Source organism: Nyctereutes procyonoides, unplaced genomic scaffold (assembly GCF_905146905.1).
Source record: "Nyctereutes procyonoides isolate TBG_1078 unplaced genomic scaffold, NYPRO_anot_genome, whole genome shotgun sequence".
Lineage (NCBI taxonomy): Eukaryota > Metazoa > Chordata > Mammalia > Carnivora > Canidae > Nyctereutes > Nyctereutes procyonoides.
The window spans coordinates 116,187,753-116,211,369 of NW_026575125.1; the positions used below are offsets into that span (position 1 = coordinate 116,187,753).

The window sequence follows — 23,617 nt, forward strand, 5'->3', positions numbered from 1 at the left end:
CATAGGCCACCCTCCAAGCCCCCAGAGCCAGCCCCATTCTTTTCTCCCTAGGGCTCTTACACCTGATCTCTTGGCCTTGACAGCTCTTTTCCCCTTCTTACAGGTCACCTCTTATCAGGGAGGCCTTTACCACCTCATCTAAACTAGCCACCATATACCACCTCCTTGGACCCTCCCTATCCCACCATCTGGTTATAACTGTTCCAGAGTACTCCGTGAGATCTGAAATTATCTCATGTGCTGTGTCCCATCAAAGACAATAACATCATGAGGACAGACCTAGTCCACACAGTATGCCCAGCACTTACAGGGGTGCCTGGCGGCAAGCACGCACTCCATAAACACTGCTGAATTGACCAATGAAGGTCATTTACAATACCCTGACGTAGGAGGTTCGGGGACAGTTTAAACAAGAAATGTACAATACACAAAGGAGGACATTCTCTACCTGAAAACAGAACTGAGCCAAGAAGAGATGAACAGGTTTGTTTGAACTTCAGTAGCATGAAACGTAAGGTAAGGTAAGGTAAGGTAAGGTAAGGTAAGGTAAGGTAAGGTAAGGTAAGGTAAGGTAAGGTAAGGTGGAAGGAAGGAAGGAAGGAAGGAAGGAAGGAAGGAAGGAAGGAAGGAAGGAAGGAAGGAAGGAAGGAAGGAAGGAAGGAAGGAAGGAAGGAAGGAAGGAAGGAAAGAAAGAAAGAAAGAAAGAAAGAAAGAAAGAAAGAAAGAAAGAAAGAAAGAAAGAAAGAAAGGAAGAAAAGGACAGCAGAGTGATGAGGTTTTAGAGGATGTCATTCAAGCAAAGATATCACATGCTGGTGCTTCAATGGGTCCCAGACCCACTGACTGATGGATGCTGATGAAGGTCAGATGAGCAGGTGTACAACTGAAAAAGGAATGTAAATATTACAACGCCCCCCTAATCAGGAAAGTAATAAATTTCCTAACTGGGGGTCTTTATACTTTGTTTTCTTTTGTTTTTTTGGGGGGGTCATGTTTATTTGGGGGGAGATGTTAAGTGATTTCATTAAAACTGTCATTCCTAATAAACTAAGCGTATTTATTTTCTGGGGAATGCAAAAGGCCACCTGCATGTATAGGCCCCTAAGCTCTTGCCTCAAGGCATTGTAAAAAGAAACTTCTAAAGAGATCAGTAGTTTTAGGTGTATCATCTATTTTGAGTTAATTTTTTTAAAAATTTATTTATTTATGATAGTCACAGAGAGAGAGAGAGGCAGAGACACAGGCAGAGGGAGAAGCAGGCTCCATGCACCGGGAGCCTGATATGGGATTCGATCCCGGGTCTCCAGGATCACACCCTGGGCCAAAGGCAGGCGCCAAACCACTGCGCCACCCAGGGATCCCTTGAGTTAATTTTTGTATAATGTGTGAGGCAGGAATCGAACTTCACTCTTTTGCTCCTGGATATCCAGTTGTCCCAGTCCTATTTATTAAAGAGATCATTCTTTCCCCATTGGGCAGTCTTGGCACCTTTGTCAAAAGTCACCTGGCCACAGATATATAATGGTTTATTTCTAGAATTTCAATTCTATTTCATTGAACTCTATGTCTATGCTAGTGCCACGCTATCTTGATTACTGCAGGTCTGTAGTAAGTTCTGAATTAGAAAGTAGGAATCCTCCAACTTTTTCTTTTTTCATGATTGTTTTGGCAAATTTTGTTGTTGTTGAGAGAGAGAGCTCAAGCACGGAGTAGGGGTGGGGGTTGTAGAGAGGAGACAGAGAATCTTCAGCAGGCTCCGTGCTGAGCAGAGCCGGATCCCATGACCGTGAGATCATGACCTGAACTGAAATCGAGTCAGAATTTCACTGACTCGAAGAAACTGACTGAGCCACTCAGGTGCCCCAAGGCTGTTTTGGCAATTTGGGGTCCCTTGAATTCTATATGAATTTTAGGATCAGCTCGTCTGTTTCTGTAAAACTTCTAGCTGGGATTTTGACAGGCATTGCTTTCAGTCTGCTGGTCAATTTAAGTAGGTGTGCAATCCTCACGTATGCTTGACTTACACCAGAGACTCGGCCCCAGTCAAACCAAGAAACAATAATGGCTGATGCTCACTGAGCACTGAACTCATACCAATCCTGTGCTGAGCGCTTCACATGGGCCATCTCATCTAATCCTTACAGTAATTCCAGGAGGTAAGGCGTATTATTAACCTCATGTAACACGCAAGGGAATGGAGGCACAGAGAAATCAGGTGACTCATCCAAGGTGACAGTAAGTCGCAGAGGCGAGATTCAGATGCGGGAAGTCTGGCTCCAGAGCCCCTGCTTTTCTCAACCTAGAATATACAGAGAGCTCACAAACCCGTTAGAAAAAGACAAGCAGGGGATCCCTGGGTGGCGCAGCGGTTTGGCGCCTGCCTTTGGCCCAGGGCACGCTCCTGGAGACCCGGGATCGAATCCCACGTCGGGCTCCCTGCATGAAGCCTGCTTCTCCCTCTGCCTATGTCTCTGCCTCTCTCTCTCTCTGTGTGTGACTATCATAAATAAATTTTAAAAAAATTAAAAAAAGAAAAAGACAAGCAAACCAGCAGAAAAATAGGGAAAGGATATGAACAGATACTTCACCAAAGAGGAAAATACAAACGGCCAATAAACATATGAAATGATGCTCCATCTTACTGTGATGAGGAAAACGCATAATAAGCAATTAAGATATTTTGTCCATCGGATTGGAAAAAGGCCTTTGACTGATAAAATCTGGTGATGTGCAGATCTAAGAGAAAAGGTCCTCAACAGTATTCAGTGAATATATAAAGGCACATTCATTTTGAAACAACTTGGCACAATCTATTAAAATATAAAATACGTACACCCTTTGGCCTGGTAGTTTCACCAAACTTGTGCACAAAGGATACGGACAAGAATGTTCACTGACGCCCTGTTCGTAATCATGCAAAATGAAAGCAAATCACACGTCTGCCAGTAAGGAAATGGCAGCACCGGCCACGGCCAAAGCCATACCACTGGAATGCCAGCTCCACGAAACACAAGTTCACGTCTGAAGTATAGATATATTGATGTGGATACACAGATGATGTAGTGGGTTGAATGGTGCCCCCTCAAATATATAGCTGAGTCCTAGTCCCCAGGTGCCAGATATGTGACCTTACTTGGGAAAACAGTCTTTGCAGATGTAATTCAGTTAAGGATCCTGAGATGAGATCATGCAGGATTTTCCAGGTGGGTTCTAAATCCAGCAAAAAGAACTCCTTTGAGAGACAGAAGAGAAGACGACAGCACACAAAGGAGGAGGCTCTATAACAATGGAGGCAGAGATCAAAGGGCGGCAGCTGCGAGCCACCAGAGCTGGGCCCAGGAAGGAAGCTTTCTGCACTCCAACCTTCCAAGGGAGTGTGGTCCAGCAGACACCCCAAAGTTTGGACCTCTGGCCTCCAGAACTGTGAGAGAATATGCTTCTGTGGGTTTAAGCCTGCCAGTGTATATACTTTGTTACAGCAGCCCTAGGAAATGAATACAGATAGATACATTCATTCAGGCCTTCAATACATATTAAATTTTAAAAAAGGTTGTGCAGTAATACATACATAACTACATTAAAAAGCCTCACGTTATGTAAAACAACAACAACAAAAACACCAAAAGATCTATGTGTATAGATGTACGTAACAGCATAGACGATCACCTGGGACCAGTATGTCCCAGACTTTGGCAGTTCCCTCCTGGGATGGGAGTGAGGTTAGTTGGATGGGGAGGGGTCACATAAAATCTTTCAGCTATACTTTCTAACATTTGCACTTAAAAAAAAAGGTTTATTTTTTTTTCAAAAAAATATAAAGAGAAATTGACGACAAAGTTTAGCATTTGAGACAATACGTATAGATACCATTTTAAGAAGAGCCATTATTTTAAAAATCTAGGAAGAGAAATAAATCTCTTATTCACTTCAAAGTACCTTTTTCTGAGCTAGGGAAAGGCAGTCTTCTGAGGCCGCTGCTGGTGAAAGTGCTGTATCAGCTATTACACATTGCTTGGTATTCTTCACAAAGGAAACAAATGTTAAATATTCAGATTTTCTTTTAAGTAATGCAATTTATGACACCCATATTTTATCTGATCAATACAGATAAAACAATGTTTTCCTTGAGTGTGTATTCTGAGCGGGTGGTGCATATGAATCACTACTGTTTGCTTTTACTAGTTTATCTGATTGACTACTCACGCTTTACTGAGGAAGTTCCTTTCAATGCATCCTCCAGACTGAAATCAGAGTCCCCAGATCCTAAAAATTTAAAAGAAGATTTTAAATTAACTCCTTTTGCAGAAAACAGAATAGTATTGAAATAATTTCTTGTAATGATTTTTTTCTCTTTAGATAGTGTCATGAAGGTTAACACCACAAAAGGAAATTGGTAGAAGCCATCCAAAGATATGTTGAGTTGACATCCTTCTACAAACAACTTACCTCCACCAAAAACAAAACAAAACAACCGAACGGCCTTCAGTCCACTAGAAGGCTGAAGGCTCAAGTGTACAGAACACAGAATATAATCTTACAAAAGCCTTCTCCATAGTATGTAGGACTTCCACAACAAGGACTCTTGGGAGTCCAAGGCTCCACTGATAATGCACCAGGTTCATTCATCCCACTCCACATCTCAATGCTGCACTGCACTTGGGTCAATCCAGAGTACCTGCCCCCTGACCCCAGTATCCATATCTAGACTAGTAATTCTAATTACACATAATTTGAAAGGCTCCAGGGAAAAGCTTTTCACAAGAGAATTTATTCTCAAAAGTGTACCCATATGCCCAACTCTGCTTGCTTCTGAACTAGACAGCTATCAGTAACCCCAGATCAGCACATACTTTCCCACAGGGGTATTTATACATTATCAATTCTTAAACCACAACGCATGTATACTGAAACTGAACAAATAGGTAAATGAGTGATGAACTGGAGAAGCCAGCCTTCTCACTGTTGGAGAGGGATATTATAGATAAGAGGAGGCTAGAATGATCTATGTAATAATGGATTAAAGTTGGGAGACCTCAGTATAAATCATGTGTAGTTTAATATACACACAGATGGTTACCTATAGAAATACTTATAGATGTGTGCGTATATACACACACATACAATTATATATATATATGGGCTAGTATGCGGACATATGCCTTTGCTCTCTCACCTGAGAGGGCCTAGAAGCAATAACACCCCAGCAGCGATGAACACACCTTGCACCCAGATCTTGGTTTCTAAATAGCACTCTCCAATTAAAGAAAAACAGAACTTCTTGGAGAAATGGCAGATTCTAGGACTGAACAATAAATATAGGAGTTTGAAGCATCTTCTAGTGCCAAGAAGTATGTTTTGAAATATTAATATTGATAGGTATATTTCAAAGAGGCACAGGGCCAACCGAAAGAGCTCCCAATGGCTAAATTTAATCAACAAAGTAGTATTGGATTATAATCCGAAGTATAAAATATCCATGTGTCCACGCTGATATAAAAACATATTTAAACAAATACATAAAAGGAACAAAACAGAAGAATTCAAGTTAACTAGCTCAAGGAGATGAAACATAACTCTTTACTCCTTAAGTGTTGACTTCCTTCCAAAAATTACGGTATGAGCAGGTAGGTGGGGGGAGAAAGTAACTTTACAGTAGAGAAGTCTAAGATACACTACATCAGCTCAAGGTTAACATCAACAGTAATGGGTCACATTGATATTCAAGACCCTTGAGATGATGGGATGAGACAGGCACTATACATGTGTGGTCTTCTTCTCAAAAAAATGTAACCCCAGTATAATCATGAGAAAAACATCAAATTCCAGTCCTACAAAATATATGACCAGTACTCCTAAAAACCAAGGTCATCAAAAACAGGAAGTCTGAGAAACTGACACAGCCTGAAGAGCCTAAAGAAAAATAAAGACAAAAGGTCACTGGTACCTTGGATTGGATCCTGGAACCAAAAAAAAAAAAAAAAAAAAGCAGGGGGCTTTGGATAAAAACAAAGGAAATCCAAATAGAGTATGGACTTCAGTTAATAATAGTATATCAATACCGGTTCATCAATTGTGACAAATGTGCTACACTAATGTAAAATGTTAAAAATAGGGGAAATAAAATGTGGAGCATAAGGGAACTCTCTGTACTAGCTTGGCATTGTAAACCTAAAACTGTTCTAAAAACAAATTTTATTGTAAAAATCCATTTCCCATAGTAAAAAAAGAAAAAGAGAGAGAGATACAGGCTATAGAAGAGATAGAAAAAATATAAAACCTCTAGCTCATCCAAGAAAAAATAAAAGGTCAACACCAGCAATGAAAAAAATCAATCCAATGAAAGTCACCAAACAGAAAAAAAAAGAAACACGTTAAACAGAAAACATGAACTTTAATACAAGAATATGTACAATTATATCAGTAAAAAAATGATTATAAAGATGGTCAATCTCCTACCAAAAGATAAATGGAATAAAAAGATAACTATATGCTGTTGGCAAGATATACACCTAAAACAAAATAACCACCACCCACAAAAGATAGAATATAACAGAGAAATATGTAACCAGGTAAAGGTTAACAGGAAAGAGATGTGGCAGTATTAGTATGACAAAGTAGAACTCAAGCTCCCAACCCCCAAATAGGAAAAGTGCAATATTTTATAAAGCATATAATCCACCAAGAAAATAAGTCATACCACTTAATAACCTAGCTTCTAAAATTCTGAAGTAGACTTTTGCTTTTTGCTATGATGGAGTAATCGGTATCAGATCAGCCCTCCCATCATAAACACTATCAAATAGACAAAACATGAGCCAGCAGCTTTCAGCACTGAACAACAATCCCAGGGATCAAGGAAATTGCGACAGCTAGATCCAACAGGTGATCCTGGATCGGATCCTAAACCTATAAAACGGCATTACTGGGAAACTCCGTGAAATTTGAGAGAGGTCTATTGACCAGATGGTAATACTGGATCACTGTCAAACTCCCAATCTTGATGAATTTACTGTGCTCAGGGAAGAAAGTGTCCTTGTTTTTAGGAAATGCACACTCAAGTATTAAGAAATAATGAGCATCATGCTTGCGACTGAGTCTGAAATAATTCTGATAAAATATTCAGACACACCTATAGACACCAGTACAAATGCGATACAACTGGGAAATCTAGGTGAACAGTAAATGGGAATTCCTTGTATTGGACATTATTGTGACAACTGGTGAAACTTGAATTGGGTCTAAGGATAAAACGGTAGTAATTTATCAACATCAATTTCCTGATTCAGATGGTTATGCTGAGGATATATAAAAGGATGTCCTCATTTGAAGGAAACCCGCCCTAAAGTTATTTGTCAATGTCGGGGGTGTGTGATAGAACATCAGGTAAGCAACTTACTCTCAGGCGATTTGGTGGTGCTGGTGGAGGGAGTTCCTTATACTATACTTGCAAGTCTCATGTAGGTTTGTAATTATTTCAACATTTAAAAAATTTAAATTATTTAAATGTGCATATCTCTCAATTCAGCAATTGCACTTTTAGGTACCTGTTACAGAAAAATACTTGTACACGTGCCCATAGAGGTATGTAAAAGGTTGTTCACAACGCTACTGCTTAAAATAGCAAAAATAATGGAAATGGACCAAGCGTTCCTCAACGAAGAATTAAATAAAACATAGTTCTTCAATACAATGAAAGGTTATATAGCTGTTTAAAAGAACAGGATACTGGGACACCTGGGTGGCTCGGCGGTTGAGCGTCTGCCTTCGGCTCAGGGCGTGATCCCGGGATCCGGGATTGAGTCCCACATTGGGCTCCTTGCATGGAGCCTGCTTCTCCCTCTGCCTGTGTTCTCTGTCTCTCTCTCATTGTCTCTCATGAATAAATAAATAAAATATTTAAAAAAAGAACAGGATACTCTCTGTGAACTAGGAATAGAAGAGAACTTCCTCAATTTGAAAAGAATACCTGCAAAAAATCTACAGCTAACACCACACTTGATGACAAGAAACTAAAGCTTTCCTTCCAAGATCAGAAACAAGGCAATAACGTCCCTGTTCACCGCTGCTTTTCAACATCATAGTGGAAGTCGTAGCTACTGCAACAAGACAAGGAAGAAAAAAAGATATACTGATTGAGAAGGAAGAAATAAAAACCGTCTTTGTTGAAGAGAACATGATCATCTATGTAGATAATCCAAAAGGATTCACCAAAAAAAACTCCTTATACTCCTGAAACTAAGAAGTGACTACGCTGAGGTTGGTGGATACAAGGTTAGTCACTTTCCTATATGTCAACAACGAACAAGTGGAAATTTTAAATTAAAACACACCACCATTTATATCAGCAGCCCCCCAAAAGAAATACCTGGTATAAATCTAACAAAATATGCATAAGATCTATATGAATCAAGTTACAAAATGGTCATGAAGGAAATCAAAGGAGGATTAAATGGAAAGATAATCCATGTTCATGGAAAGACGCAATACTGCCAACATGTCAGTTTCCCAACTTGACTTATAGATTCAATGCAATCACAATCAAAATGTCAGCAAGTTATTTTGTAGATACTGAGAAACTAACTGAAAAGTTTATACAGAGAGGACAAAGACCCCAAATAGCCAATGTAATATTGAAGGAAAAGAACAAGGTGGGAGGACTGACACTACCCAACCTCAAGACTTACTATAAAGTTACAGTAACCGGGATCCCTGGGTGGCGCAGAGGTTTGGCACCTGCCTTTGGTCCAGGGCGCAATCCTGGAGACCCGGGATCGAATCCCGCATCGGGCTCCCGGTGCGTGGAGCCTGCTTCTCCCTCTGCCTGTGTCTCTGCCTCTGTGTGTGTGTGTGTGACTATCATAAATAAATAAAAATTTAAAAAAACATTAAAAAAAGTTACAGTAACCAAGACAGTGTGGTATTAGCAAAAGAGACAAACAAATCAATGGAACAGAACAGAGAGCCCAAAAGTAGATCCATATAAATATAGTCAACTGTCCTTTTACAAGGGAGAAAAAGCAACACAACAGAGAAATAGTCTCTTCAACGAATGGAGCCAGAACAACTGGACAACCACTTGCAAAAATAGCAACAACAACAACGAAGAAGAAGAAGAAAAAGAAGAAGAATCTAGACATAGATTTTACATCCTTCACAAACATTAACTCAAAATGGATCACAGTCTTAAATATAAAATACAAAACGATAAAAACTCCTAAAAGCAACAGAGGAGAAATCCTACATGACTTGAGTTTGGCAATAGCTTTTCAGATGTAACACCAAAAACATGAACCATGGAAAAACTTGATAGGCTAGACTTCATTAAAGTTAAGAACTTCTGCTCTGTGAAAAACACTGTCAAGAGAACGAACAGACAAGCCAGGCTGGGAGAAAATATTTGCAAAAGACACATCTGATAAAGAACCATTATCCAAAATATACAAAGAATGCTTAAAACTTAATGACAAACAACCTGATTTAAAAATGGGCCACATCCCAGGTGCTTCCGGGGCCTCATCATCCCCTGCAGACTGAGGATCCAGGCCCATGTATGTGGTTCTGAAGACTTTTCCAAAGAAGACATCCAGATGGCCAACATGCACATGAAAAGATGCTCAATATCAGTGATCATCAGAGAAATGCAAATCAAAACTGCAATGAGATCACCTCACACCTGGTATCAAAAAGACTAATTGTTGATAAGAATATGGAGAAAAGGGGGGCGTCTGGGTGGTTCAGTCAGTTAAGCATCTGCTTTCAGCTCAGATCATGATCCTGGGCTTCTGGGATCTCTCTGCTTAGCAGGGAGTCTGCTTCTCCTTCTCTGCTGCTCCACCCTCTTGTGCGCTTGCGCGCTCTCTCTCTCTCTCTCTCTCTCTCTCTCTCAAATAAATAATCTTAAAAAAAAGAAGAAGATGGAGAAAAGGGCACCCTTGTGCACTGTCAGTGGGAAAGTAAATTGGTACAGCCAATACAGAAAAGAGTATGGAGGATCCTTAACAAATGAAAACTAGGAATACTGTGATCCAGTGATCTCACTTCTGGGTACACATCCAAATGAAAGGAAATCACTATCTCAAAGAGATCTCTGCACCCCATGTTCATTGCAGCATTATTCATAGTAGCCAAAAATGGAAACTACCTAAGTGTCCGTTGATGGATAAATGGACAAAGACACACACACACATACAGGAATATCATTCAGCCATAAAAAGGGAAATCCTGCCTTTTAAAACGAATGTATGGACCTCGAGGGCATCACACTAAGAGAAATAAGACGTAAAAAGGCAAATACTATATGATGCCACTTATAAAGGGTAGTCAGACTAGTCAAATTGACAGAATGGAATGGAATATTATTCAACCATCAAGAATGAACTCTTGCCATTTGCAACAACATGGATGGACCCAGAGGGTATAATGTTAAGTGAAATAAGTCAGAGAAAGGTAAATACTGTATGATTTCACTTATATGTGGAATTTAAGAAACAAACGAACCAAGGAGGAGGGAAAAAACAAAAAAAAAAACAGACAAATATAGAGAAATGGTAGCTGCCAGACAGGACGGGGGGCGGGGGGAAGGGGGCAGATGGTAGAAATAGGTGGAGGAGATGAAGAGTGCACTTATGGGGATGAACACTGAGTAACATATAGAGCTGTGGAATCATTATAACCTGTAACTAACATAACACTGTATGTTAATTATACTTGGGGGAAAAAACAACAGCAAGCTACCTCTACACACCTATGATATTGGTCAAAATTGCAGACACCACCAAGTGCTGGCAAGGATGTAGAATAAAAGGAGATCTCATTAATTACTGGTGGGAATGTCAAATGGTACAATTACTTTGTAACATTTGAATGGATTTTTTAAATTATTTTTAAATGATTTTTTTCAATTATTTATTTATTCATGAGAGACATAGGCAGAGAGAGAAGCAGACTCCCTGCAAAGAGCCTGATGAAGGACTCAATCCCTAGGGCCCTGGGACCACGACCTGAGCCGAAGGCAGACACTCAACCACTGAGCCACCCAGGTGCCCTGGATTCTTTTTTTTTTTTAAATTTAAATGGTAATTTGCCAACATATCATACATAATTAGTTTCAGATGTAGTTTTCAAGGATTTTTGTGGTTTCTAACAAAACTAAACATATATTCCATACAATCCAGCGATTATACTCCTTGGTATTTACCCAAAGGACTTAAAAACTGATGGCCACACAACACCACACAGGTGTTTACAATTTCTTTATTCATAATTGGCAAAACTTGGAAGCAACCAAGATTCCTTTAGTGGGTGAACAGATAAACTGTGGGACATCCAGACAATGAAATATTTTTTCATGCTTTTAAAAAAAAAAGAAAAGCTATCAAGCCATGAGAAGACAAAGGAACCTTTAATGCATATTACTAAGTGAAAGAGGCCAACCATAAAAGTGACAAACTGTAGGATTCCAACTATATAACATTCTGGAAAGATAAAACCATGTTCTGTAGGATACTCTGATGGTAGATACACATCAGTATAAATTTATATAAACCCGGAGAATATACAATACCAAGAGCGAACCCTGAAGTGTGGACTTTGGGTGATAATAGTGTTTCAATATAAGTCAATTGTAATTAATGTACCTCTTGATTGGTGAGGGTGTTGATAAGAAGGGACCTGCGCATGTGTAGGGGAAGGCAGTATATGAGAAAAGTCTACCTTCTGCTCAATATTCCCGTGAACCTCAAACTGCTATAAAAAAAATGAAGTCTATTAAAAAGAATGAGAATAAGGGTCGGGGCGAAGGAGCACTGTATTATTCATTTAAAGTCTTCTCTAACTTGTTTTGAATCAGGTACAGGTTATTTCTCATGACACCTTAAAAGTTCTGTATCAACCCCTCCAAAATCAAAAACCACTCCTTTCACTGGGTCTTCCTTCAAAACTCTACCCCCTACTTTGTCACCCAAGAATTGCAAGCATATGTTCATTCTTCCATAACAATAATGTTTTGGGCCTCAGCCAATCCCCTACTGTCTGCCGATACAACCTGCTATAGGTCACCAAGAGTTAAGGGCCATAGAACACAGTTTTGCAGTATTTATTAAACCCTCATTGACCTTGGATTCAATGGACCCAAACCATCTGTGGACAAAACCATTCCGCAACAATCTGCATCCAGAGCTAATTAAGACTTCTTCAGAGCCTACAATGAAGCACGGCTGCCAAAACCAAGATGGGGACAAATATTCTCGTGAGAGACCCCATACCTCAAGTGGTCTAAAACTGGGTCCTGTTCTATACCTTTTGTATGCAATCTATAACAACTCAATTTGGGTGCAGGCAGATAGGAATCTTCCATGTTAATGACAGTGACTCACTCTCTGGCCCCAGGCACACATTAGAAAGTGGCTGATTCATTGCAGGTTAAATTAACAAGCCCCAAATCACTGTGCCTTGGGGGTGGGGGTGGCAGTGTTCAAGTATTCAGCAGAAAAGTTGCCTCATTCCTCTGCAGAGGACCACAAAGAATTTCTTTTAATGGAAAAGGGCACGTAGTGAGCTCGTGCCACCTGTCTGAAAATGTCCTTTCAAATGAGGCAGAAATTGTGGAAATGCCAGCCATGGACTTGTACATGCCCTTAAGAAGATCCAGTTGATAAACAAAGTGCTGGTTCTACCCACAGACACCCTAGCAGCCTGCGTCTGTCCCAAAGCAGATTTGTCCCTTTGGGAGGAAACACAAACTTGATCTCCTATTACAACCTGACCCACCGTGACTGGAATCTAAAGCTAAGGTGCATTTTATTAAGGGCTGTAAAACAAGACACGCCAGGCCCTTGTTAGAGAACCTCACTGTGACCTGGCTGGGATCCAGCACCTGCCAAAACCTTGATTGAAATGTCTGATCCATGAGAGCGCCCCAACTTGATGTGCCCCCTAGTAGCCTTTCACTTGGGTTTGATGAACTAATCACTCCCTCCCCTTGTCCTCTTACCTGTTCCACTTAGCTCCTCCTGAAAGCACACCCATCCCAGTTACAGGTTTCCTTTTTTTTTTTTTTTTTTGCCTTTTTAGGGGTGGGGGAGGGTCAGAGGGAGAAAGGGAGAGAAACCCAAGCAGACTCTGAGCGGGCAACAGGGCTCGACCTCACAACCCTGAGACCATGACGTGAGCCAAAATAAAGAGTCGGATGCTCAACGGACTGAGCCACCCAGGCGCCCTGATGTTTGTCCTTTCTGGTCAACACGGTAGCCACTAGCCACATGTGGCTGTGTCAATTCAAATTCAACAAAAACTTTAAAGCGCAGTTCCTTAGCCACACTAGCCGCATTCCAAGTGCTCAGGAGCCATGTGTGGCTGGCGGCCGCGGTGCCGGACAGCGCCAAAGAACATCTCCTCCATCACGGAAAGTTCCACTGGACAGCGCTGCTCCAGACACTGAGCTGCTTGAAGCAGGGACTTGGACTTGGTCATCGCCATGCAGATGCCAAACAGGCCTGACAGCAAGGTGGCACGCCCTGCAAGTGCGTTCGCTGTGATCATCCAGACTTGGTCTCGGTGCTGCGAGAGTGCCTTTGATCTGTTCCCGCAGAATCACCCGTAGAGAGGACCTGTTAGTACTTCGTGACAAATCCATTTGGCTTTCATGCCAAGAGCAAAGGCCTCCCTGCAGGGGACCGTGTCTGCTCCCTGCTGGATTAGGGGACTGCAGAGGCAGCCTGGAGCCCTGGCTGCCAAAGATTTCGGACATGAAGTCACAGCTCCCCCAGGGAAATGGGTGCCTCTTAAGTGCCCAGCCACACCTGTCCCCCTGCTCTCTAAGAATGGTTTCTCGGGGGATCCCTGGGTGGCTCAGCAGTTTAGCGATTGCCTTTGGCCCAGGGTGTGATCCTAGAGACCCGGGATCGAGTCCCACATCGGGCTCCCTGCATGGAGCCTGCTTCTCCTTCTGCCTGTATCTCTGCCTGCCTCTCTCTCTCTCTCTCTCTCTCTCTCTCTCTCATAAATAAAATCTTTATTTTAAAAAAAAGGATGGTCTCTCTTCTTTTTCCTTTTTACACATAAGCAGCTTGCAATTTGGGAAAGGACTCAGTACAAATTGTAAATGAGTACCACATAAACTGCTTTGGTTTTCAGATTTTAAACGCTTGACCCCCTTTTTCTGTGGACGAGGAAGATCACAAGGGACGTCTGACTCTGGTCTATCAGGGATGCGTCATCTCAGGCCTTTGCATTTGTCTGAATGATGCTTCCACAGACACCCGTGCTACACTTGCGTTTGTCCTAGAAAGTCAGGACAACGCCCACCTGGCCGGCACCGGGCCAGCACCTGCATCTGTACCACAACTCCAAAAGAACGGAGCTATTTATCAAAGAGGAAACTGAGTCAGCAGTGAGGCCAGTGACAAAATGCAGGGAAGACCCGCTAGACGACGCACCAGACTCAAACATGGACCTGAGAGGTGAAACCAAGACCCAGTAAACAGAACTATGGCACGAGCCCCTTGATCACCTGGGTTCGGAAAGAAGACTAAAATCCATCCCAGTAGATGGAGCCTACTGAGGAGGGGTTGGGGGGCGGGGTACAGCTTGATTTAACGGGAAACGAGCCATGAAATAAGGATGCTCCACGTCCATACGAAAAAGACCTCATCTGATGTAGCTGCTTGTAGATTCCCCTGCCCTGCCCCGGGGGTGCCGCTGGGGCTGAGTGCCAAAAGGAAAACCTGCAGGTCGGGGGGCTGAGGGGGCAACTTCATACCCCCCTGCTGCCTACCATGGAAACATCCCTGAAAAAAACTGCTTGTGGGAAATCTATGCGACAAACTCACCGCCACGCATGGCCCATTTCACAAATGTCTCTGCTGAAAGTCATTTCTCTCCCTAACCCAAACAAGTAGGCACCCCTCTCTCAACTTCATGCTAGGGAGGGTGAGGGCACACCCACAATGCAAAGTGAGGCTAGTCCCTGATTTCCCTGAATTTCTGCACCGCCTCAATCTAGATTCAAACACCTCTGTCTCGAGAAATTTATGCTTTTACACCTCGAAGCACGCTGAGTAATTAATATCTTCTGGGCTAGCTAAGCACTGCAGCGTTGCAAGGGAACGTGAAAATGGTTTCCCTCTTATTCTGATTGCTAAATGGATTTAGCTATTGCCACCTGAGCTCCCACTAGTTTCATGAATAAATTTAAAGCACTCCCAGGGAGGACAATAGGGATGGGAAGGCAGTAGAGTTCACCAGAAGGCAGGGACTGGCTTTTAGTCCAAAGCAGCCACTACCCATACATCTGCAGGGTGTAACCCAGACAGCTCATTTCAGGTCCTCACAGGCACACCTTGCTCCAGGTCCTGATGTAAATGGGGAACTTGGTAAGTAGGGTGCTAGCCAAAAGTCTGTTTACGTATCTCCAGGAAGCATCTGAGTGTCCTGTGTACATGGCAAGCAGCTTGATTTAGAATGTGGAAGGAGTTTTTTTTTTTTTTTCACAAATTGCTTAAGTGACTTTGCTGATTTACTTTTTTTTAAGATTTTATTTTTATTTATTCATGAGAGACCTACAGAGAGAGAGGCAGAGACACAGGCAGAGGGAAAAGCAGGCCCCCTGTGGGAAGCCTGATGCGGAACTCAATCCCAGGATAATAACCCAAGCCAAAGGCCGACGCTCAACCACTAAGCCACCCAGGTGCCCCTACTTTGCTGGTTTAAAGGACAGTCTCCGGGGGTACCTGGGTGGTGCAGTCAGTTAAGCATGTGACTTTTTTTTAAGATTTTATTTATTTATTCATAAGAGACACAGAGAGAAAGGCAGAGACACAGGTAGAGGGAGAAGCAGGCTCCATGTAGGGAGCCCGATGTGGGACTCGATCCCGGGACCCCAGGATCACACCGTGGGCTGAAGGCAGGTGCTCAACCGCTGAGCCACCCAGGGGTCCCAAGCATGTGACTCTTGATTTCAGCTCAAATCTGATCTCAAATCCTGGGAGAAGGCCCCGCGACGAGCTCTGCGCTCAGTGGGGAGTCTGCTTGAAGATTCTCCCTTCACCTCTCCCTCCCCCAAATAAATAAATAAATCCTAACAAAAAAATAAAGGACATTCTCATTCCACCTTTCCCCACGGGAAGGTAGAGGTCTGTGATGGTTGTTGTGAGACAATCCCAAAGGTGCCTGGAACACCCAAGAGGGCAATCTTTTCCAGAGCTAGGGCACTCCTCAGCCAAAGAAAAACATGGAGTGGGGCACAGGAAGGGGGGAATAGGGACAAACTGCCAATAAGTGTGGGGTTTCTTTATGGGGGAGTGGAAATATCGTGCAGTCAGAGAGCGGTGAGTATGCCAAGAACCATGCAACTGTAGACTTAAAAATGGCAAATTGTAGGTTATGTGAACAACATCTGAAAAAAAGAGGCAGGAGCTGTCTCTGGGTACTGTCACCAGCACTCAGCCCTGCCAGGGGGCAGCCCGGGACAGACTTCAGGGATCAGATGCTGCCCTAGCAGGTGGGAACCTGAGGGCCCCAGCACTTCATCGTTCGGTCACAGAAACAGAAGCCAGACCCTGGAGCCAGAAGCTGCACTGCCTTGTAACAGCTCTGTCACTCGCTGGGCAAGGACCCCGGAGCATTCGCTTGATGCCACAGAAGTGACCTGGCCCCCATACAGAAAACGGAGGTGTCATCCCCGATTGCTCAATCTCCCGATGGAACAAGGGGGATGACATGACAGAAATAAAGTCTCCCTGGGCAAGTGCCACCATCATGTGCCAGGAAGCTTGGGTCTTAGGATAGCCCTAGGACAAGAGGGACACTGCTCTCAGGGCCACGGTTTTAAGATTTTATTTATTTTTAGAGCGTGAGTGAGTGTAGGAAGAGGGGCGGAGGGAGAGGGAGAGAATCTTAAGCAGACCCTATGCTGGGCGTGGACCCTGACTCGGGGCTTGATCGCATGACTCTGAGACCATGACCTGAGCCGAAATCAAGAGTCGGATGTTTAAGGGACAGAGCCCCCTGGGCGCTCCAGGGCAGTGCAAGATACTAAGTGCCTTGCTAAGAGTGACACTGCTGGGGTCACATCGAAAAGTGGAGCCTGGGGCGCCTGGGTGGCTCAGTGGTTGAGCGTCTGCCTTTGACTCAGGGCGTGATCCCGGGGTCCTGGGATCGAGTCCCACGTCGGGCTCCCTGCGTGGAGCCTGCTTCTCCCTCTGCCTGTGTCTCTGCCTCTCTCTCTCATGAATAAATAAATTAGAATCTTGAAAAAACAAAAAACCAGAAAAGTGGAGCCCAACTCTGGTCCAAGGCTGTTCCAAGACAACATGTGAGGATATTAACACTGATGACCAGCTTTGGAGCCAAACAACCTGGGACCTGAGGTTCCAGCTCTGCCACTCACTAGCAGAAAAACCCTGGGCAAGAGATGGCTCTGTGCCTCGGTCTCCTCATCTGTAAAATGGAGATAACACCAGACTCCACTGCAGTTACGCTGATGTGAAGATTAAACCAGTCGTGATACAGAACATGATTAGCACAGTATCTGACACACACGAATCTGTCAAGTATTAGCTGTAATTGTTGGCATTTTTTAAATACTAAATTTATTTTTTATTGGTGTTCAATTTGCCAACATATAGAATAACACCCAGTGCTCATCCCATCAAGTGCCCCCCTCAGTGCCCGTCACCCATTCACCCCCACCCCCCGCCCTCCTCCCCTTCCACCACCCCTAGTTCGTTTCCCAGAGTTAGGAGTCTTCATGTTGGCATTAATTAAAAGCTAGTAATCGATCTGTTATTAAGCAGAAGGCCCTCAAAAAACACACATGAATAAATAGCTTACAGGAGAGTCTTACTAAAATGTTCAAAAGCTGAACTGATGCAGAGAGAACGAAGCCGCATTCTGGTCCGAAGTCACCCAGTGTCTGATGAACCTTTAGATCCTACTCACGTGCCTTGATTTCCCAAGCTTATGGCATAAGAATATCACCGGCCATCCCCAGACACTTCTAAACCAAAGGCTCTTGACTAAGAACCATGCACGTGGCATCTCCTTCCCCGGCAGCCAACATAAACATAAAAGTGGGTGTCTGTGTAATTTCTTTAGCGAGGTGGGAAGCTGTTGCTGGTTGATGTCACGTAGATTGAAATCTCCAAGTCAGAGCCAGGCGTAGCTGAGCAGGACCTCGGTGATCATCTAGTCCAACCCAGTCATTTTAGAGATAAAGGTTTATCCATTAGAACGTTTACTTTGGGGGGGGGTTGTTTCACGTCGGCTAAACAAAAACAGGAGAATCCCATTATAAGACGGTTCGTTATGTAGTACAGATGTGTCTGGGTGAAGCCTGGGTTGTATCGTGGCCCCATGTAGAGCCAGCCTGGGCAGAGAGCTGGTCTACCCACTGAACAACTGCAAGAGGCAAAGTGCAGCATTGATGTCACGAGGTCCAGCATCAACTAGGACCATCCCCATCCATGTGAGCAGGCTCAGACGTGGAATCGCAGTGGACACTTGACAAGTCTGTATGTCCCCAGCCCAGACCTTTCTCCTGAAATCCAGTCCTGCAGGCCACGCTATTCGGGGGAGATTGCTACAACTCCCCTGAAGTTGTGCAACTAGCCTCTGTCTTCCGCCGCCTTCTGAGACTGGCTTCCCCCTCCTGTAGGCCAGAGCTCAGGCAGGTGGGTCTCCATCTACCCAGGAGCCCGAGTCACAAGCATGACTGTTATTCCTGATCCTTCCTTCGTCTGCGATGCATCCACGACCAAGTTCTAGGTATTGTATTACCAAAATATTTCTCCTGTCCATCCGATCACCTCCACTTCTGTGGTCACTCCCTGAATTTCTCATCTCAATTATAAAATCATCAGCCCTCCAGCTGCCCTCCTCAGCTTGAATCTTTTGTTCCTCTTCTGCTGACCCCCAAAAAATGTGATACAAAGCTCGGTTTGGGTCATTGTTGTCACTCAAAGCCTACCAATTTCCCCCCGCTGCCTAGAGAATCAAGTCCAAACTCTGTGCTTATCCTTCAAAACCCAACCATTCTCTGTCCTTTGCCACCTCTGTGCCCATGGCTCTCTTACCTTCCCCCTCAACGCCCTGCTTTGTATAAAGATCCTCAGCATCCTCAGGGGTGCTTCCTCCATGCAGTCCATCTGGTGCCCACCCGACATCCCACCAAGTAAAACTCATCACATTGGTCATGCTTCATCTTTCACTCTAAGTGAACCAGACATACCTGGACCAGTCACCCACACAGTGGACTCTAAGTTCTTTAAAGACAAGGCCTGGGCCTTGATCCTTTCTGCAGGCCCCCACATACCACAGGGCCTTGTCCACAGCAGCGCTCAGTTCACAGCCTCAAGTTAACGGCTCTCCTAGCAGCTGCTTCGATTGGAAACCCAAGGCCAGCTTTGTCCAGGGAACCAACCCTTACACCTCCTTCTTTAAAGCAGCAAACAGACTAATCTTCTGGCAAGGAAAATCCATGAAGTTTGTCCCCCCCAAGCACTGAAGTTCTGAGAAAGAACTTTAAAACAAGAGAAGGCCTCCAAGTGAGGAAGACAATTAACCGGGAGCCCTAACTCTCAAGCTGAAGGGCTTCTGGGGAATCCAGCTGTTTCTGGTAATTGGTTTTTGGATCAGTCAGAAAACAGAAGCGGCTTTTAAGGAAGATTCCCCCCCTGACTAGTGGCCTAGAAGAGGGGAAAACAACTCCTACCAAGGAGTCCTTTTGCCATAGGGCAAGTGAGAAGAAAAAAGACCTGTGAGGAGAGGTCGGTTCAGATTCTTCTCCTGTTTTTTTTTTTTTTTAATTGGGTTCTGTGTCTTTACTGTGGAGTTGTAAGTGTTCCTTATATAATTCAGCAAGAAGTGTCCTACGAGATCCGGGATTTGCAGAAGTGCTCTCCCATCATGGGCTCGGTCTTCTTTCAGCACCCGGGCTTTTGGTTCCACATCTAAAAAGCCTTTGCCTAACTGAGGGCATGAAGATTCACTCCTGTGTTTTCGTCTTCCACAAATTCTGTAGTTTTAGTTCTTGCCTTTGGAGCTTGGATCCATTTTGAGTTAATTGTGCGTGTGGTGTGAGGTAGGCATCCAATTTTTTTCTTTTTTTTCTTTTTTTAATGCAGAAATCCAGTTGTCCCTGAACCAGCTGCCAAAAAGACTCTTTCCACATGGATCTTAGGATCACTTTGTCAATTTCTACAAAATTTGGGGGTTTTGTCTGGAATTGCCTTGAATCTGCTTCTCCCTCTGCCTCTCTGCCTCTCTCTGTGTCTCTCCTGAATAAATAAAATCTTAGAAAATCAGAATGGCTCCCCATTTGAAACTAGAAAACCCTCTTATGACTGTACATCCCCACTGAGCATGTCCAAAACCAAACACCTGCACTTGCCCCTCCAACCCAGACCTTTTCCTGGGTTCCTTCTCTGTTTTGCTGAATGACACAGCCACCCACCCCGCCGTCCAAGCCAGAAACCTGCACCTCATCCTGGGCAGCTCTCTCATGCTCATGGCCATGCCATCATCACGAATGGTCAAGTCTACCACAATAAGCCTTCGGTCCACCCACTGCTCCATGTCCCCACCACAGGCATCATCTCTTACCTGGACAACCACAAGAGCCATCCATATGGCCCATACAGGTCTACTCTCTACCCCAACCCATTCTCAACACAACAGCTAAAAACACACCCTTCTTCTTTTTTAAATAAACATCATGGCATGTCATTCCCCTGCTCAAAATACTCAAAGACCTCCTTCACTACAGAATATAAATTCCACATGCTTAACCATGGCCTGCAAGGCCTAGCCTGATCTGGCCACTGCCCACCTCTCTCTGCAGGCCCTTGTACTAGGTCTCTGCTTAATGTAACATTTCTTACTTGTTTTCAGGTCATGTATGTCCACTCTGAAAATCCTGGAGAATGTGACCAAGAAATAAGAGATCAGCAAGTGATAACACCATAGAGGAACCTTGACATTATGCTGAGTGAAATCAGCCAGTCACAAAAGGACAAATACTGTGTGGTTCCACTTATAGGAGGTCCCTACGGAAATCAAATTCATAGACAGAAAGTAGATTTGTGGTTGCCAGGGACCAGGAAGAGAGGAATGAGGAGTTACCGCTTAATGGGTAGAGTTTCATGCTTGCAAGGTGAAGAAGTTCTGGAGATTGGCTGCACAGCAATGTGAATATGCTTAACACAACTCACTTTGTTCAACCTACAAGTGATTAAGACCGTAAAAGTCGGGTTATAGGGCTTTTCCCCCAATTAAAAATTGTACAAAGTAACAGCAAGTGATGGTTTCTTAAAAACCAACTTCACAAAAATGAAGTCAACACGGTGGTGACTTTGCTGTATTCTAAAGGATGGTTTTATTAGGTGATGTTTCAGGTTTTGACTTGGGAGTTCTCAGCCAGAAAGGACAGGCTGACCAAGCTTAGGAACCTCTTCCCTCTCAGAGGCACCAGGGTTAACAGTCCAGGCAGGTGGTTTTAAGGTCATACAGTGGAAGAACTGGGTTGTTGGAAAGGTCTCTTTCGTGTGGACCCCAAAAGTGGCCTTGATCCTTTGGCCCTACAAAGAATAAGTCTGTCCCCTGTTGCCCAAGACAGTCGTTCAGCCATCCAAGTCCTATGATGAGGGTTACCAGCTGTCAGTACCGGGGATCTCCTGCTACACCCCTCACCTTCTCCCTCAATCCCTTCCACCCTTTCACTGGTAGGACTTCTCTCCATGGACCCTGTTCGTGTGTCTCATATTTGCAAGGAACGGTTGGCTCTAACTCCCTTCCCTGATATACCCAATGGCAGATTGTTGCTTCTATTCAACAGCTGTATACACAATGAGGGGTCAGAGCCCTGATAACCCTTGGCACCTGCGTGGTGCTCGTAAACACTAACAAAGCAATCTGGGGAGCAATGTCAGAAACCAGAGAGAGCCAACCTGTGGGTATAAATACATCCTGCTCCATAACCTCCTTCTCGGGATAGCTTTTCATTGAAGCAGATAATCAGTCTGGCTCATCCTTCAACACAAATGCTCAAAAGAAGACAGGCATTCCCCCCATCCCTGAGTTTTCATATCTGCAGAGAAGAGGAGACTGGGGTCTTGGGCTATATGGCAATTTCAAGGAACACATACATCCTGGCCTGTGTGTGTGCTTCATTTGGCTAACAGAATCCCTGAATCAGCCAGTTCTATGAGAGAATATAAATTAAGTAAGCTACTGGGCAAAATAAAATCACAGCTGTTCGGCTGACCTTTCCCCTTTTCTACCACTCCGTATGCAAGCCAGTGGAGGGTGCTAAGGACATAGATATTTTGGGGATACAAGACAATTTTTCAAAGACCATTAGAAAGGACAAGCGTCCTACAAGTCTACATTGTTGAACATTCCCATTCAATTTGGAGGGAAGAGGGAGGCATGCAAAGCAAGTTTCCTGTGTCATGGAGCAGAATCCAACTTGTTTACTTTTTAAGCTTCTTTCAGATCCAAGTGTGTCCCTTAAAGCATGAACCAAGCCAGGCTCAGCAGTGACAACAGTCACCATTAAGAACCTCAGCAATTCTGCAGACAGACCATGTCCATCCCCCAATTGCACCAGACACTGACCCCACGGTTGGAAACATTCTGCATCCCCACCTAGTACATGAAGGCAGCCAGGGGACATGAACATCACAACTGATGTTGCAACACAGTGCTCCTCACCGAATGGTCTTGGCACCCTTGTCAAACAAGGAAACAAGTCCAGCGAACTGAATTCTAACTCCCGTTTATGGCAATCTTCTCCAGAGAAAGGGGGTCTGGGAGGTCTGAGGCCAGCTCTTGGGCCTCCTCCCCTCCATGGCACCTGAAGTAAGGTCAGACATGGTGAGTTCTCAGGGGGCCTGTGCCATCTCTGTCAAGCGACATCACCTAGCCCAGTATTTTCGTCCAGTAACACCAAAAGGTGTTTTGTCCAGTATCACCTTCAAAAAGGAGGCTTCCCTCATTTCAAAGAGGAAAAGGTATGAGTGATACACACCGCAACATGGAGAAACTTGAGGATCATTACACCAAGTGACAGAAGCCAGACCAAAAAGAAAAAAGACATGCTGTGTGATCCCATTTCTCGAAAACACTAGAAAATGCAAAGTAATCTGTAGTGATAGAAAACAGAGCAGTAGGTGCTGGGCATGGAAGAAGGGCAGAGAGAGAGATTCCTAGGGACACAAGGAAACTTCTGAGGCTGAGGCAGACAACAACAAGATATACACCCAGGAGTATAAAAATTAGCGAAAGGGAATAAAGGGGAAAGGGGAGAAAAATGAGTGAAAATATCAGTGAGGGTGACAAAACATGAGAGACACCTAACTCTGGGAAACGAACAAGGGGTAGTGGAAAGGGAGGTGGGCGGGGGGTTGGGGTGACTGGGTGACAGGCACTGAGGGGGGCACTTGGCAGGATGAGCACTGGGTGTTATACTATATGTTGGCAAATTGAACTCCATAAAAATATAAAAAAAAATTAAAAAGATATACACCCGGGGGGTGGGGGGGGGAATGCCTAAATCCTTACAATAGCTTCTGAAGCCCTACGGATCTACCCCCACCCACCTTACCCACCTCCTCTAAGATTT

The 23,617-nt window shown here is 44.0% G+C and overlaps 1 protein-coding gene across 2 annotated transcripts in view; it reads right to left on the minus strand.

Moving 5' to 3' along the window:
* Positions 1-23,617, minus strand: part of CD99L2 (CD99 molecule like 2) — a 95,212-nt gene that overhangs the window by 38,265 nt on the left and 33,330 nt on the right. For both annotated transcript variants that reach the window (XM_055337827.1, XM_055337825.1), the window contains exon 2: positions 4,204-4,263. In XM_055337827.1, the coding sequence (XP_055193802.1) occupies positions 4,204-4,263 (60 nt within the window). The remainder of the gene's footprint in view (positions 1-4,203; positions 4,264-23,617) is intronic.